Source organism: Pisolithus orientalis, assembly GCF_024613125.1.
Source record: "Pisolithus orientalis strain OTSU chromosome Unknown F5J12scaffold_2, whole genome shotgun sequence".
Classification (NCBI taxonomy): domain Eukaryota; kingdom Fungi; phylum Basidiomycota; class Agaricomycetes; order Boletales; family Pisolithaceae; genus Pisolithus; species Pisolithus orientalis.
The window spans coordinates 4,317-18,857 of NW_026260783.1; the positions used below are offsets into that span (position 1 = coordinate 4,317).

Genomic DNA, 14,541 nt, shown 5'->3' on the forward strand with positions numbered 1-14,541 from the left:
CTTTCCAATTTTGGAAGGTAAGATTGCATGGATGAGCACTATAAGTGAGTGTGGGAATGGTCTCTGTATCTGCAGAAACAGTGGAGACATGCCAAAAACCAGAATGCTGTACACAGGCACTTAAGAATTTTAGCCAGTGCTTAACTCACTCCCTTTCTTTTTCTCTGGCACTGATGACTTGTTCTTGTGTGAGGGATGACTGCCAACATTTCTTGCTGTCCTTCTTCACATGAGGGCTATGGTCTTCATCTCCATTCATCAGCTGTATCCATGTCCACCTCACCAAACACCTTTGGTGTGTGACACCACCCATCTGCATGATGGCCTGAGTAGCTTTACTTTTGTTGCAGTTTATGATACAAACCCTTTAGCTCTGAGTACCCACCCAATCTATGATGTCTAAGCACCCACCCATTTGCAAAATCTTGGCAACACTGCCTGTCCAAAGTTCAAGAGCCAGCATATCCTAATAAAATACAAGATCTGCATTGCCTACTAAATCTTACATTAAATTTTGCAGCTTCATATCAACAGTTCTCCAGTTGCAACTGGTCTAGGTAGTAGGTCATCCATCTGCAGTGATTGACACATGGGAACATGCACTGACTGATGTACATTGGCACACATGTAGTATGCCAGGCATGCTCTGTCACTGTCTACAGCTCCCACCCCATGCTCCAATGCTGAACCTGAAAATGCAATGATCATCCCTGGGTTGTAGTGCAGCCACAGACTCAACATTGGAATGATAGAGTCCAAGGGAAGGTAGTCACCCACAGTTACCAGCATGTCATACCATGGATCCCATCCATTGATATCCCTGTGGTAACAAGTTGCCCAATTCACCATCACAGACATGCTGCAATATGTGGAGCTCCATATTGGCAGTATGGAGCTCATATCCAAATCTGCCCACTGTTCTGCCTGTTCACCAAGGTGGATCAATGCTTCCCCGCCATCTGCATACATTCACAGATGGATGACATGCAGGATCACAGATAACAGGGCATTGGTGTCAGACATTTGGTCAACCCATTCCCTTGTAGAAGTGTTTTCTGTCCTGGATTTGAGCAGCCATGAGGCTTCTGGGAAGCCATTTTGGGGCTTCAAGATGGATGAGCACTTTATTCACAAGGCAAGAAATGATCACCCACCCCATGACCCTGTTGAAACCATGCAGGTGACAGGTTGATGGTGCCTTTCAACTCAGCATTATCACAGAAATATGACTTGTCCATCTGCCATGCCTGTGGGGAAGCCTTTATGCTCTCCCACAGTGGTTCCCTCAGAAGATGAAGGCAGTTCCATACATCAGCCTTCCATTCCATTAAGTCAGTAGAATATGAGATTCTGCATTTCCTTACCCTTCTTTTTGAGCTGAAAGCATCTGGCAAATACCATACATGGATGGTGTTTAAGTTGGTCACCAGAATGGATGGCTCAGTCACTTCCACATATCTCTCAGCAGCTTATGCATTGCAGGTTTTTCCACCCTGATTTTTCCTGACATTGACTGCAGAAAGATGAAAACTTCCATCACACCATTATGATGGACTTACTTGGGTGATGACAGGCCTGTGAGATTACTGACAATATGTGATCCACTTCACATAACACCAGAAATGGAATTGATATATCTGGAAGGGTGCAAGGTCTGCTGAATACCTCCTCTTGAAATCTGGCTTTCATGTATGATGCAATGCAGTCTGTTAGTTCCATTCACCATCTGTGGGGGGTTTTAGACATGTCTTGCATAGTATTCATGATTGGGGTGGATGAGGTTGGAGTTGTATAGCAGGCAAGCCACTTGCTGCTTGTTGGAAAATTATGGCATGTCAGGATGCTTGCCTCAATACTTTACTGTGATCTGATCAATATGTTGTGACACTATACATGCTATTGGTGTTGGGCCTGTCTTATGTTGCAAAAGGGGTGGATCTTACTAGATGGACCTGTCCTTGTTTTATGGTGATATAAAAGATATTACTGAAGGGCCTGTCCATATGTTATGACCATATAAATAATACTGCTGAAGGGCCTGTCCTTATGTTGTGACCACATAAATGATACTGCTGGAGGGCCCTTCCATATGTTGTGACACTATAAATGATATTACTGATGGGCCCATCTTTATGTTGTGACAGGGGTGCATCTTACTAGACAGACCTGTCTATGTGTTGTGACACTGTAAATGATATTACTGACAGGCCCATCCTTATGTTGCAACAGGGGTGTATCTTACTAGATGGGCCTGTCTATGTGTTGTGACACTGTAAATGATATTACTGATGGGCCTGTCTTTATGTTGCAACAGGCATACATGTTGCTATTGACAGGCCCATCCATGTGTTGTGACCATGTAATTGATATTGCTGAAAGGCCCATCTTTATGTTGTGACATGGGTGCATCTTACTAGATGGGCCCATCCACATGTTGTGACCCTGTAAATGATATATATTGAAGGGCCTGTCTTTATGTTGTGACAGGTACACCTTACTATGGACAGGCCTGCCCATGTGTTGTGATGGTATAAGTGGTATTATGGAAGGGCCTGTCCATATGTTGTGACACTATAAATGACATTACTGACAGGCCTGTCTTTATGTTGCAGCAGGGGTGTATCTTACTAGACAGGCCCATCCATGTGTTGTGACCCTGTAAATGATATATATTGAAGGGCCCATCTTTATGTTGTGACAGGTACATCTTACTATGGACAGGCCCACCCATGTGTTGTAATGGTATAAATGATATTATGGAAGGGCCTGTCCACATGTTTTGATGCTATAAATGATATTATTGACAGGCCCATCTTTATGTTGTGACCCTATAAAACATATGACAGGCAGGCCCATCCATATGTTGCAACCTTCTTCATGATACAATAGGCAGGCCTGTCCTGATATTGTGACTGGGGTGCACCCTACCATGGATGGGCCCATCCATGTCTTACAGTAGCTCAGCATACTTACTTGGTCACAGGCCTGTCTAAATGTTGCAGCATCCTTACCCTCCACAGGCCCTCCCATATGTTGTGGAATTGTGCTTATGGGCCTGTACATATGTTGCTCTCACTATAGGCCCTCAGGCCTGTCCATGTGTCATGGCTAATCTATTTAGATGGGCCCATCACAGGATCTATATAAGTGTTGGCATTTTGGCACACAGGCTACCTATATGTTGTGACTAAATGGACTACATGGGGTCAAGTACAGGGCTTTATAGTCTGGGAAAACCTGGAACCTAAGTAGGACAGGGTACAAGTAAAGGAAAGCTATGCAACAGTGCATACATACAAGACAGGCCAGAACAGAGGCCAAGGGTATACTACTAGTGTAAAGGGAACAGAGACCATGGTAAAAGAAAAGAGTCTGAAAGAAGGAATGCAACTGGAGCACAGCAGCCACAGGTATAGTATTGCACAAGAGGGTGCAAGGGTGCAGGAAGGTAGTGAGGTAGGCAGGAAGCTAGCATGTGAACAACAGTGGATGTGAGTGGTCTGGAGATGTAATGACAGTCATGGAACAGTTGATGATAGGGGCTTATGTGTCCAAGGAATGTGGATTCCTTACACCTGTGGGGGACTTGGATGCTGACCATCCCTGGTCTGCCACATGGTGATGGCAAAGGTGTGGTGCTGAGAATTTGAGAACACCAGAGGATTCTGCATAGAAGTGAGGGAAGCATGGTGTTGAGGAATATGAGAAGGCTGTTGAATGCCACATAAAAGCTTGCTGGACTTCTTGCAGCCCTGCTTCATCCTTGCACACCCATTGCATGTCTTGTGGCTTGGCCCAATGCATGGCATTCCCTTGATGGTGCACCATGCACAGGGCACTGTGTGCAGTACTGACCTGGGGGGGATGGATACCTTGGGCCTCTCATCATCATTGCTTTCAGTGATCACCTGTCAAGATCACTGTGTGGTCACAGTGTCAATCAGACTACATGATGCACCAGCAGTGACTTACCTTGCAAGCCAGCTGCAGGACTCCCATGTGGGACATCTTCACCACACTGTCATCACTGAGCTCCACCACAGTCTCCTCCCCCATCTGAACATCCTGCTCAGCCTTCACACATGCTTCAGCTTCCTCCATGGCCCACCATTCATGGAGATCATCAGCCTCAGCCAGCACAGGAGCATCCTCTGTGTCAACCCACACAGAGACCCTAAGTGCCTTCCCTTGCTCAACCAATGGCATCAATACCACCTGCAGCACACTCATCAATATTGCATGACCATGTCACCAAGCAAAGAAATTACCATCTTCTCCTCCCAGCACCTTGGCCAGGTTGTCTTCTCCTCTCACATATCCTCCCAGTTGTCAGGCACACATTTTGCCTCTGCCATGAGCCCTGCTGATGCAACTGTAATCTGCTCTTTCAAGGAAGCCTTCTCTGCCTCTGCAGGGTCCAGGGTCAGTGCACATATGAGCTGGGAGAGTCAGTGGACATGGTTCACAGACATGGTGATATGAGAGAGAGGAATTGATGAGGGGGGGGAAGAATTGAATCGATGTGAAGGTTTGAGCTGTGCACTAACACCTATATACTTAGCAGCCATGAGGCACTTATGTCATCAGTCCAGATGCTTTTATGTGGCATTCAATGGCCTTCTTGCATTCCTCAGCACCATGCTTCCCTCACTTCTATGCAGAATCCTCTGGTGTTCTCAAATTCTCAGCACCACACCTTTGCCATCACCATGTGGCAGACCAGGGATGGTCAGCATCCAAGTCCCCCACAGGTGTAAGGAATCCACATTCCTTGGACACATAAGCCCCTATCATCAACTGTTCCATGACTGTCATTACATCTCCAGACCACTCACATCCACTGTTGTTCACATGCTAGCTTCCTGCCTACCTCACTACCTTCCTGCACCCTTGCACCCTCTTGTGCAATACTATACCTGTGGCTGCTGTGCTCCAGTTGCATTCCTTCTTTCAGACTCTTTTCTTTTACCATGGTCTCTGTTCCCTTTACACTAGTAGTATACCCTTGGCCTCTGTTCTGGCCTGTCTTGTATGTATGCACTGTTGCATGGCTTTCCTTTACTTGTACCCTGTCTTACTTAGGTTCCAGGTTTGCACAGACTATAGAGCCCTGTACTTAGGTACAGAAGGAGACCTCTTGGCACTCAGAAGGTCACTACAAGTTTCTTTTTCACTTCATCTACACTGCATGTCTTGCATACTGCCATGCATGAACTACATATACCACTCACAACACTCACACCACCAGTACTATACTGTGGACCATGCTGTGCACATCACAAATCATTACTGCTACATAGTGCTGAGTCCTGCCTTCTAGTCTCAACAGTCCAGAATCCCTTGGGATGAGCAATTTGTTCCCTTCATTTTATTGTTGTTACCTAAGCCATCTAGCTTGTATTTTACAGCTACTTGGACTTTTCCTACAATGGTGTGTAACTTTACTTTCTTTGGTCATTGAACTGTAGTACAACTACTATCTCAGCTTGAGCATGCCATTCATCTATTCCAAACAGGGGAGGTGCAAGTTGACAATCAGATCAGCTCTTGCAGTATGAAGGCAACAGCAAAAACTCCACTCAAGCTCAACAAGGTGTCCAGGAAGGAATCATTGAGCACACTAGCATTCTCCAAACAGAATTGGGGCATGAGCACTCACAACTATTTCACATCAATTTCTAAATGTGATGATGCTGCACTGAGTGAGATCATTGCAATGGCTCAAGCCCTCATCATGCCCTCATTGGAGATGTCACTGGATGATGGCAGTTTTCATGGTAACCTGATGGATGATGAGTTTTATCTTTCTGTCAGTACTGATCTATGCCAAAACATCTGTAAGACCCTGTGTAGGCTCCACTGAGTATCACACTGATGAGTTGACAGGATGGACTCAGACTGAACATCCCCCAATTGCAATCTTCTACATTGTGTGGCATAGAAATCATTCCATACATATTCTGCATGCTCTCCTACCCTGCCTTTGCACCCTCAAACTTCACTCATTAGTATGAACATTTAATAATCATCTTGTTCATTTTGCACATTTTTTTCCACCTTCACTTCAACTCAAGATGACTAGCCCCTGCCTCTGCTTTGGATCGAGATATGTGCTTGTTTAATGTTTTTCATACTATGTTTGTGCCAGTGAATGAATGACATTTGGTGATGCAATGATTTGCAAGCTACATGATTGTCAAAAAGGTCCCCTTTGTGACAAGTCAGGATAGTCAAAAATGGTATGGATAGTCAAAACAAATAGTAGGGATAGTCAAAGATAGTTGATGCATAGTCCAAAAAATAGTATGGATAGTCAGAAGAATAGTACAGATAGTCAGAAAAATAGTATGGATAGTCAAAATAGAAATTAAATCTACTAGAAATAGTCCTGGTGACTATCTAGACATTTTTGCCTATCCACACATGTAAAAGTACAGATAGGCATGGATAGACATTGGTTAATTTCCTGATGAACATAATATCAGAGCATCTGTCCATGGGTTGGAAACTGTCACATGATGGATATTACACACTCCCAGAATACATATGACTTAGAAGTATGGAATTAAAGAAGAGACATAATATCAGAGCATCCTTCCATGGTTGGAATACGGTCCGGAAACTGTCATGCAAGGTCCTGGGGGCCAACGCTCTCTTGACCCCACACACTTTGACCTCACAACATATCCTTTGCTCTCACAAAACACCCTCTGGCCTTCCAAACTCCTCGCCCTTCTCGCAAAAGACGCCCTCAACCCTCTGAACCCAGAACGCATGACGACGGAGGTGACTCCGGTCAAAGCAAACAAGTGAGTGATGAAGCGAGTGCGAAGCAGGGGGGTGGCTGCTCTTCGAAACGCAGTAGACGGCGCGAAACGGCACGGAGTAATTACACAGCGCAGCAGCTGGCACCCTTGGCCTTTACGAACTAACTCTAATGTGATCATATGTACCCACAAACCTCTATCAGTTGTGTATTCACCATCCACGCACGTGTCGCACTCTCGACTCCTTTTCGTCCTTAAGACGCTCTAGTACAAAGGTGAGCAAAAGATATTTCGAATACAAGTGTTGGGCTGAGTAGAACCACCCAAGCTTGGTGCGACTCGGTTGAACGACGACGCACGATGGGAAAAAATGTATTAAAAAAAGCTAATTATTGATACGCTCACCGGGGATTTCGTCCTGCCCATCCCCTCCGATCTCGTGTCGGCGCTATATGCACATGTGCATCCTTGGTTTCTCGTATCTTGTCTGGTGTCGAGCCCGGCGGCCGAAGCTCTTGTGCTAGGTGCTACTGTGCGACCTCGAGTCCCCTGTCTTCGTTGATTACTTTCTTGAGGCAAGAAACGACGTGTGTCAACGTTGTACGTGCTCGGACTATAGTAAAATGCTTCACCTTGAGCCGGTAGATCCTCGCGCCTCTTTGCGTGTCTTGCGTGAGACCTCGTCGCCCTTGCGGCTGTTGCTTCGTTGCGAACACAGACGCGTGCCTCTTGGTGTATACTCTAGAAAAATATAGCCGTGAGCGAATCATCGTAAGAATGACAGGAAACGAAGGGCGCTCAGGCCCTACGCATGAATCTGTGTTCCCTTGAATTCGCCGTGCAGGGCTTCGTCGTACTAGCTGGTGTCGCCTCTCTCCAATCTTCGTGACACTATCCAGCATCCTTCGCGCGATCTTGTGTTTGCTCGAATGTTGCCTTCGTACTTGCAAATGCGATTGTCCTTGGTAGTAGTTGTCGAATAGTCTAAAACAACGTAGGCGTAAGTGCAACAATACGAAATCAAAGCAGAAACTTGAGCCGCTGAGTGCGGCTACCAAGATCGTCCGACTCGAAACGTTGTCGCTTGACATCGAAACATGGCGCCGTCCTACTCAAACTGTTCAGATGTCGCTGTGTACATTGCACAACCGCCCGAAACCGGTCGTTGAGTGGTTTCGACGGGCGTTGAGTCCATCCCGACTCTTGTCCAGCTGATCCTTCACTTCTAAACTTCGCCTTCTCGCTTTGTATGGCCCCTTCGCCCTACTCGTAATAACACCGTTGGACCACGTCCCGTAGCCTCGCATGGGCGGTCCACCGTCTCTCTTGGTACGTTGTCATAGATTCTTATATCCTTTCCGCTCGAGCATTGGTTACACCCCATCATAGATACTTGTTTTACCTAGAGCAGCGTAGTTGTAAGTAAAACGGCACAAAAGAAAAGAAAAAGAATGAGCTATCAGGCTCAACGCGTGGATCTACTATGCCTCTGCTCCATCGAACGTCTGCTTTTGCTTCAAACGACCATCGTTCTGCGGGGAACGGTTGCGCTGTCGCTCGTGCTCCTGTCGTCTCTGTAGTCGTTCGTATATCCCTTGTACTTTTAAACACGATTGTCTTCGCTCGCCTTCGTTGTAACGTCCCAGAAGTAATCCGACTCTCCATTTGCGATGAAGAACGCTTGTCCATCAACTTGAGAACGGATAGTGGGATGCTCGAGTTCATGTGGGTCGAACGGGGAGTTGAACGCAGGTAGGATGGATCCGGCGTCAGGTGGTGTGACATAGGGACCGAGCGGCTGCGCAGAGCTGTGTGGTGTGCGGTGATATTCAGTCGTGACAAATATAGGAGGGAGAGCACAGTGTAGAGATTCGTTGAGTTTTGCTGTAGCACTTTCGGACTCTAGTTTGGATTCGCTCGACGTGGTAGAGGCGCAAGGCTGTTTATAGGCGGGCTGAGGTGATGTTCCCGATGTAGGTATAATCGAACATATCATTGTTGTCACCGATCTGGATGCGGGTTCGACTGTGCTGATACAGGACTCCAGCTGCAATGGCTGCGACGATGATAGTTCGGGTGCCTTCGACGTTGACCTTGTAGCAGACGGAGGGGTCCTTTGCGCTGTGCTGCAGTAAGGCAGCGCGTACGATACATGTAGCGCCCGACTTTTTCAATACATCCAACACGTCCCGTCTGCCTGTAGTGTCTCCAATATAAAACGAGACATCACGGTGTCTCTGTACGACATCTAACACGGAGATGGCGTCTGCTCTTGCCAGGTGCTCGACAATATGTCGACTTCCAAAACCGCTTGCACCGATGACAAGGTAAATGTCTTTCTGGAGGGACTCGATTGTGGATCGTCTTGATCCGAACCTTCGTACTGTCGGCGTTTCGTAGCTTGGAACCTCGTCGATACCCTGTAAAAGTTCGTATCCCCTAAAACGTGGTAGCTGTAAGTAAAACGTTTCAAGGGAAAGGCTAAACCTTGGGAAGTCGAGCCCATTAGGCGTGGCCCCGATGTCTCTCGCACGTCGTGCGTCCCTTCGTATCCTCGAAGATCGACACTGTAGTCCCAACGAAAGTTGTCGTACTCGTCCCAAATGATCCTATACCGTATGTCCGAGCTGATAGCCTATTCTTGCCAGCATCGCCTCTATGCCTTCGGCTTGCCCTGGCCACTCGCCCCACTCGTAGTAGCACCCTCGTACGTCGTTGTAGCTTCTGGTATCGCGATCGTATGGATGTCGGGTGCACTTCGTCGCAACCATTTTTCCCTAGAGCAACGTACTTTTAAGTACAACGTTCTGAAATCTAGGTGAGATTTCGAGCATTCAAGCTCGGCGGTCTCCATTGCGTTTCGTTTCCATTGGACGGCAGTTCTTGCCTCGCACGGCCTTCGATCTGTATCGAGTGTTGTCGTCGTTCGCGCTTGTCTACCCCATTCGTCGTATTCTTCGATTGTAACGATCTTGCGTAGTTGACTTGTAACGCGAGTCTTGTCAGTGCGTAGTACTTGTGCACGCACGTCCTCATGTCGGTCACGTGACCTTTGCTTAGTCAAACTCGCTGGACCTTATTTGCAGGTCCCAATACCAAGGGTGTGTGTCGATACTCTCGGCAAATTCTTGAATAAAACATTTATTGCGAGTGTCCTACGGCCGCAGTGACTTGCACGGACTTCGAATACAACGGCGCTGAACTTCGCCGTTCGTCGTTTGTTGACTTCGTCCTGTAAGTACCTTTCGGGCGGCTTCCTTCGCGTGATAAACCTCGATGGCCTCTCGTCTCTAATCCTCTTCGCAACAACCGCGATCTGGACGTGTAGCCTACTTTGTAACATACTGTGAGTCAGTACTCCCCTCGTATACCAACTTCTCTGCCTCGACGCTGCTCACGAGCATTGCGACCGCCTTGTCTTCTACCCTCGCAGACTTCGTAAGCTCTTCAAGTCTTACCACTTCGAACTCGAGTGGAACTTTCGATATGAACCACTCGTCCAACAATCGATGTACGTCTATGCTGACTGCGAGAGCTTCGACGACACCTCCTTCGATGCCTCGATCTCTTAGGTAGGCCTCCTGTAATAATATATCAATAGCCGGTAGGGAAACCTGGTAAAAATAACATGGAAAATCCCCTTGCGTGTCATCATTCATCTCGAACTCGAGTAGTGCTTTCGTCGTGAGTGGCTCTTCTACCGCCGCTGGTTCGACTTGCTCGAACCTCGCCGTTTCCTGTAACTTCGTGGTCAGTAGTTCGCTTGTACCTAAAGAATCCTCCTTCATCTCGAAACGTAGCGCTTCTGCTGATCCGTTGACGCTGCCTAAGCCGCTCTCGTGCGCGTGGCTTCTCAACACCATCGTCGCCATTTCCTCGCGCTGAGCACACTCCCATAGTACTGTAGCCTCCTGTGAGCCGACTGTCAGTAACTCGTATGTAGACGAACTTGGGAAGAACTTTGTAGTCTCAGTATGCAACGCCTCCATCTCATTTCACCACTAGCATTTCAACATGGCATGACCGCGTCATACTTCCCAGTCTTCCCTCAATTGGTCCCGGTCATATCTCGTCAGCTAGGTCACAGTGTGATAACCAGTTTTCGCTCAGCGGGTGTGAACCTTGCGACGTGCTGTGTGGCTGTGGGTCCATGGCCTCATGGCGCTCCATTTGGGTAAAAAATAATGCACGTGATACACACAGGTATGCGCGGTACACAATATATAATGCGCGTCACAGGATAATGCACGACACAGGATATGCGGTGCGAGGTCGGGAGTGCACGAATGGTTGGCCATTTATGGAGGTGAACTATCCCAAGTAAATGCGGGGAGTGACAGTCTAGATGATTTATGGAACTAGCAGGTAACTACGTAGCATGGACTCTATGGTACTTTGATAGGAAGAGAGGTACACGGTACTGCTGATCCCATGAAGCACCCATGGGACGGTTCGAAACGTTAGAACTTCAAAGTGCTAGTTGACCTGAAAGAACTCCTTGACAAGCACTGCCGAATTTTTGTATGCGTTCCTCCTGTTAGTATGGGACATCATAAATCATGCTGCAGAGATGACTGGCATTAACTGTGGTGGAATGGGATGGGAACATCACTACATCGATGGTTGGAAGCCTTTGGTGAATCGTGATTCTGTGGGCGTGCCAGAAGTCAAACCCTAACCCTAACCCATGATTGGTGCTGCAAACTTCGAGTCCATTCGAGGCCTCCCCTCAGGAAGATCATTTGCTAGGCCGTAGTCCATGCAGAATCCACACTTCGGATGCATGCAAATATGCTTTTCCATAAATTTCGCCGTTGTATTCACTCCATGTTCAATGTGTACCCTCATGCAATCGATAAATCGACATTATGTCTCCGAGTTCGTGTGGTTTCCGCATCGGGAAAATCTAGATTCTACTAGCAAATACTGTAGGCTTGTTTCGCTGGAGGGCATCAGTTGAATACAAGCACGAGTTAAGCGTCGTCTTCGAGTACATTATCACATATCATGCATTATATGTCCTGTGTCGCGCATTGTGTATTCTGTGTCACATCGTATATTGTGTATCGCGCATACGTCTGTGTATCACGCACATTATTTTTTACCCAAACGGAGCGCCATATGGCCTCGCCAAGCTTTCATATGGTCATATGCCGTCATGTTGCTGTAGTTACTGTGGGACTGTTCCAAAGGAAGGGTTTTGCTGATTTGAGTGAGAAACATATTGGATCTGTCGTAAGAACGAACAGAACTTGAGAGCATACTGTCAATGTTGGGCAGAAACCCTACAGTGCCCCTTCGTGCCGACACCCCACTACCTGTCTTAACTTCTAGCTACGAGGCCAACAACGTGCCTGCCGTGCAAAACGGCCTTATCCTAGTGTACTAGTTGGCGGAAAATTTGTATATCAATTTCAATGCACTACAACCGATTGCAATGCCCACAATTAAACTTCTAATCGAAATGAGATTGTAATAAAATTGAATCCAAGGCTCCTTCCAAGGCCCCAACGATCTCTTGCAGGACATTTCTTGTGTCGGAGAATGAAACTTCGAGTACTATGTGCCGAAGTCAATCCTACCTAGGCATCAAACTTTACCGTATCACGCGCGCGTAAGGGAAACACAAAATCACCATTGTTGACTCAACATACAGAAATCGAAAGGGGTAGAGGAGTGGGGGAGGGGATTTACAATGTTCGTGCAAGTCATCTTGGGGGAGGGGAATACAGTAGTACGCGATTACGTTATAAGAGAAAACCAGATGCTACTTTACGAGGCTAATCCAATATCCGCACATGCTTCAGACGTCTCCATTGTAGGTCGACGTCGCGACGCCTAAGCCATAGTGGGGAAAAGGTGAGCGTTGGGGAATTTGCCCTTGATACGCTCCAAGAGCCATTCGAAAGGAGTTCCGTAGGTAATATCGGTAGATTCCGTCAGGCCGGATCCACCGATGAGCAGGGCGGCGACACGCCCCTTTCCGTCGACGATAATGGCGCCAGAGTCACCTCCGGCGGAGAACGCAGTTCCATCATTCCCAAGAATCGCAAACTCCATCGACGTTTGCTCAGTGCCGTCCGAAGAATAGTCGCGCACGAACGATTTGATGCCGGTGCCACGGTCAATGGTCGTGCCCGTCGTGGCGCCATTTTTAATGAGAAGAAGGCACGGCTCGCCATTCGCGTCGAGCATTCGCGGGCGAGTGAGCTCGTCTTCCGGGACGACGCCCTGAATCGGAAAGAGTCTGGTCCCTTTCGGATAATCAAACGACGGGGGGGGCCGTGGGGTGGGGGTGCATCATCGACGTAAATTTTCCTGGCGCAATCTCGGTGCCTGGATATAGCAGTTAGAATAGACGGACTTAATGAAATAGACTAAAACGTACCCAAGTCAATCACATTACCCCTGAAGTTGGCCCAGTCGATCTTGTTGCGGTCGAGCTCGATCAGGGCCCAGTCCTCGGTGTAGTGCTTGCTGCCGGCACCGGCGGTAATAGGAGGAGCATAAAGGACGTGGCCAATGACACGATTATTCTCTTTGCTCCAGACCTTGGTGACATCGCTGTGGAATTTGTTGATCGCCTTGAGTGACGCCTCCGCCTCCCTCAATCTAGGCTCGACCACCGCCCGTTCTGCCTCGACACCGCCCGTGTCCCCACTCTCCTCCCTCTTCTTGAGTACGTCAAGCTGCTTTTGGTAAAAGTTCACCATGAACGTGTCATCGGCGATCTTGGCCATAGCAGACGTGAGCACGCCCTGGAGGGCCACGGGACCGGGAAGCATAATTTGAATACGGCGCTGACTGTTCTGCGTACGGTGATAGAGCTTGTTTTGCGTATCTTTAGGTGGCAAGACAACGTGGCGGGCCGTGAGAACGTAGACCGTCTCGCTGTGGCAGCCTGCGGAGAGGTAGAGAGCGCCGGTGCCCTCAGCATACGGAGTGGAGACCAATGCGATGCGGAGACCGAGTGCCGCGGTGAGAGGACTGCAAACGCTGGCGGTTGGGTTTGCAGTGGCGACGTAGTTTAAGAGCCTGGGGCCGGACCGCCGGAAGACTGACTCACGAAACGCTATCTCCACGCCGACGATCTGAAACGAGAGAAGAATATTCTCGCAGGCAAGGGCCGCAACCTGGGCAAGCTTGCGGGAGAGAGACCCAGGCCTGACACCGACCCATAGAACGATGGGACCGACGTGCTTTCCGGGTTCGGCGAAGCGGACGACATCGATTGTCGTCCACTTGACAGTGGCAGAGTCAAGGTATTGATAGACGTGTGTACCCACGTCCTCCCATGCAGCCGCGAACTTGTCATCGAAGACCGGCCTGACCTCCCTCTTCACGAGGTATGTCTCGGGGCTGGTTAGCTTCTCCGATGGGGGCCCTGTACGAAAGACCAAGGTGGGTTTCGAAGGCAAGCCATGGTAATACATTGTTTGTTCTGGATCGACGTCAGCGTCCTCGGGTGAAGTAGGGGGACTGTCATCTGTGGAGACGGACGGCCGTGTCTCCCTCCTCATGAAGTATGCCTTAGGGTCAGTTAGCATCTCCGACGGGGCCACCGTATGAATGACCAAGGTATGCATTGAAGGTAGTCCATGGCGATACGTCTCGGGTGGTGTAGTAAGTGGACTGTCGTCTGGGGAGATGAAGCCGGACCTGGAACCCCTAGTGAGGGTAGGATACGTGTCGTCTACGAGTTGTTGGACTTCGTTAGCTAAGTATATTGGTTTGGGGGCTGCTAGGCCATGGGCGGTTGATGTAGAATGTTTTA

General features: G+C 48.3%; 7 protein-coding genes across 7 annotated transcripts; 1 reads left to right on the forward strand and 6 right to left on the reverse strand.

The window, feature by feature from the left end:
- Window positions 1-522: 522 nt before the first annotated feature.
- Window positions 523-900, reverse strand: F5J12DRAFT_712692 (uncharacterized protein; the record flags this gene model as incomplete). Its single annotated transcript, XM_051740777.1, has 1 exon — window positions 523-900. The coding sequence occupies one exon, from the start codon at window positions 898-900 to the stop codon at window positions 523-525; it is 378 nt and encodes a 125-aa protein (XP_051604559.1).
- A 2,643-nt stretch (window positions 901-3,543) lies between these two features.
- F5J12DRAFT_779046 (uncharacterized protein) lies at window positions 3,544-4,568 on the reverse strand (the record flags this gene model as incomplete). The annotated part of the gene is made up of 5 exons (XM_051742346.1): window positions 3,544-3,855; window positions 3,973-4,215; window positions 4,269-4,287; window positions 4,315-4,439; window positions 4,548-4,568. The coding sequence occupies 5 exons, from the start codon at window positions 4,566-4,568 to the stop codon at window positions 3,544-3,546; spliced, it is 720 nt and encodes a 239-aa protein (XP_051604560.1).
- An 860-nt stretch (window positions 4,569-5,428) lies between these two features.
- Window positions 5,429-6,009, forward strand: F5J12DRAFT_779047 (uncharacterized protein; the record flags this gene model as incomplete). Its single annotated transcript, XM_051742347.1, has 3 exons — window positions 5,429-5,431; window positions 5,486-5,809; window positions 5,887-6,009. 3 exons carry the CDS (start codon window positions 5,429-5,431, stop codon window positions 6,007-6,009), a joined length of 450 nt encoding a protein of 149 aa, XP_051604561.1.
- A 486-nt stretch (window positions 6,010-6,495) lies between these two features.
- On the reverse strand, window positions 6,496-7,574 carry F5J12DRAFT_175868 (uncharacterized protein). Its single transcript, XM_051738232.1, has 3 exons — window positions 7,400-7,574; window positions 7,173-7,332; window positions 6,496-7,031 (listed from the first exon to the last, which is right to left on the reverse strand). The coding sequence occupies exons 2-3, from the start codon at window positions 7,191-7,193 to the stop codon at window positions 6,585-6,587; spliced, it is 468 nt and encodes a 155-aa protein (XP_051604562.1). The 5' UTR covers window positions 7,194-7,332; window positions 7,400-7,574; the 3' UTR covers window positions 6,496-6,584.
- On the reverse strand, window positions 7,211-8,114 carry F5J12DRAFT_175873 (uncharacterized protein). Its single transcript, XM_051738233.1, has one exon. The coding sequence runs from the start codon at window positions 7,856-7,858 to the stop codon at window positions 7,295-7,297; it is 564 nt and encodes a 187-aa protein (XP_051604563.1). The 5' UTR covers window positions 7,859-8,114; the 3' UTR covers window positions 7,211-7,294.
- Window positions 8,115-8,370: 256 nt separating this feature from the next.
- On the reverse strand, window positions 8,371-10,630 carry F5J12DRAFT_887471 (uncharacterized protein; the record flags this gene model as incomplete). The annotated part of the gene is made up of 3 exons (XM_051747194.1): window positions 8,371-8,683; window positions 8,757-9,206; window positions 10,113-10,630. The coding sequence occupies 3 exons, from the start codon at window positions 10,628-10,630 to the stop codon at window positions 8,371-8,373; spliced, it is 1,281 nt and encodes a 426-aa protein (XP_051604564.1).
- Window positions 10,631-12,382: 1,752 nt separating this feature from the next.
- Window positions 12,383-14,200, reverse strand: F5J12DRAFT_944673 (uncharacterized protein; the record flags this gene model as incomplete). The annotated part of the gene is made up of 3 exons (XM_051749724.1): window positions 12,383-13,021; window positions 13,156-13,456; window positions 13,478-14,200. 3 exons carry the CDS (start codon window positions 14,198-14,200, stop codon window positions 12,606-12,608), a joined length of 1,440 nt encoding a protein of 479 aa, XP_051604565.1. The 3' UTR covers window positions 12,383-12,605.
- Between the last annotated feature and the right edge of the window lie 341 nt (window positions 14,201-14,541).

Excerpts from the sequence above, each read along its gene's own strand:
- F5J12DRAFT_175868 (XM_051738232.1), bottom strand. The coding sequence starts at position 7,193 with ATGGGCAGGACGAAATCCCCG. Across the intron at positions 7,032-7,172 it reads TGGGCAGGACGAAATCCCCG|AGCGTCTTAAGGACGAAAAG; the intron begins GTGAGCGTATCA and ends CCTTTGTACTAG.
- F5J12DRAFT_175873 (XM_051738233.1), bottom strand. The coding sequence starts at position 7,858 with ATGTCAAGCGACAACGTTTCGAGTCGGACGATCTTGGTAGCCGCACTC.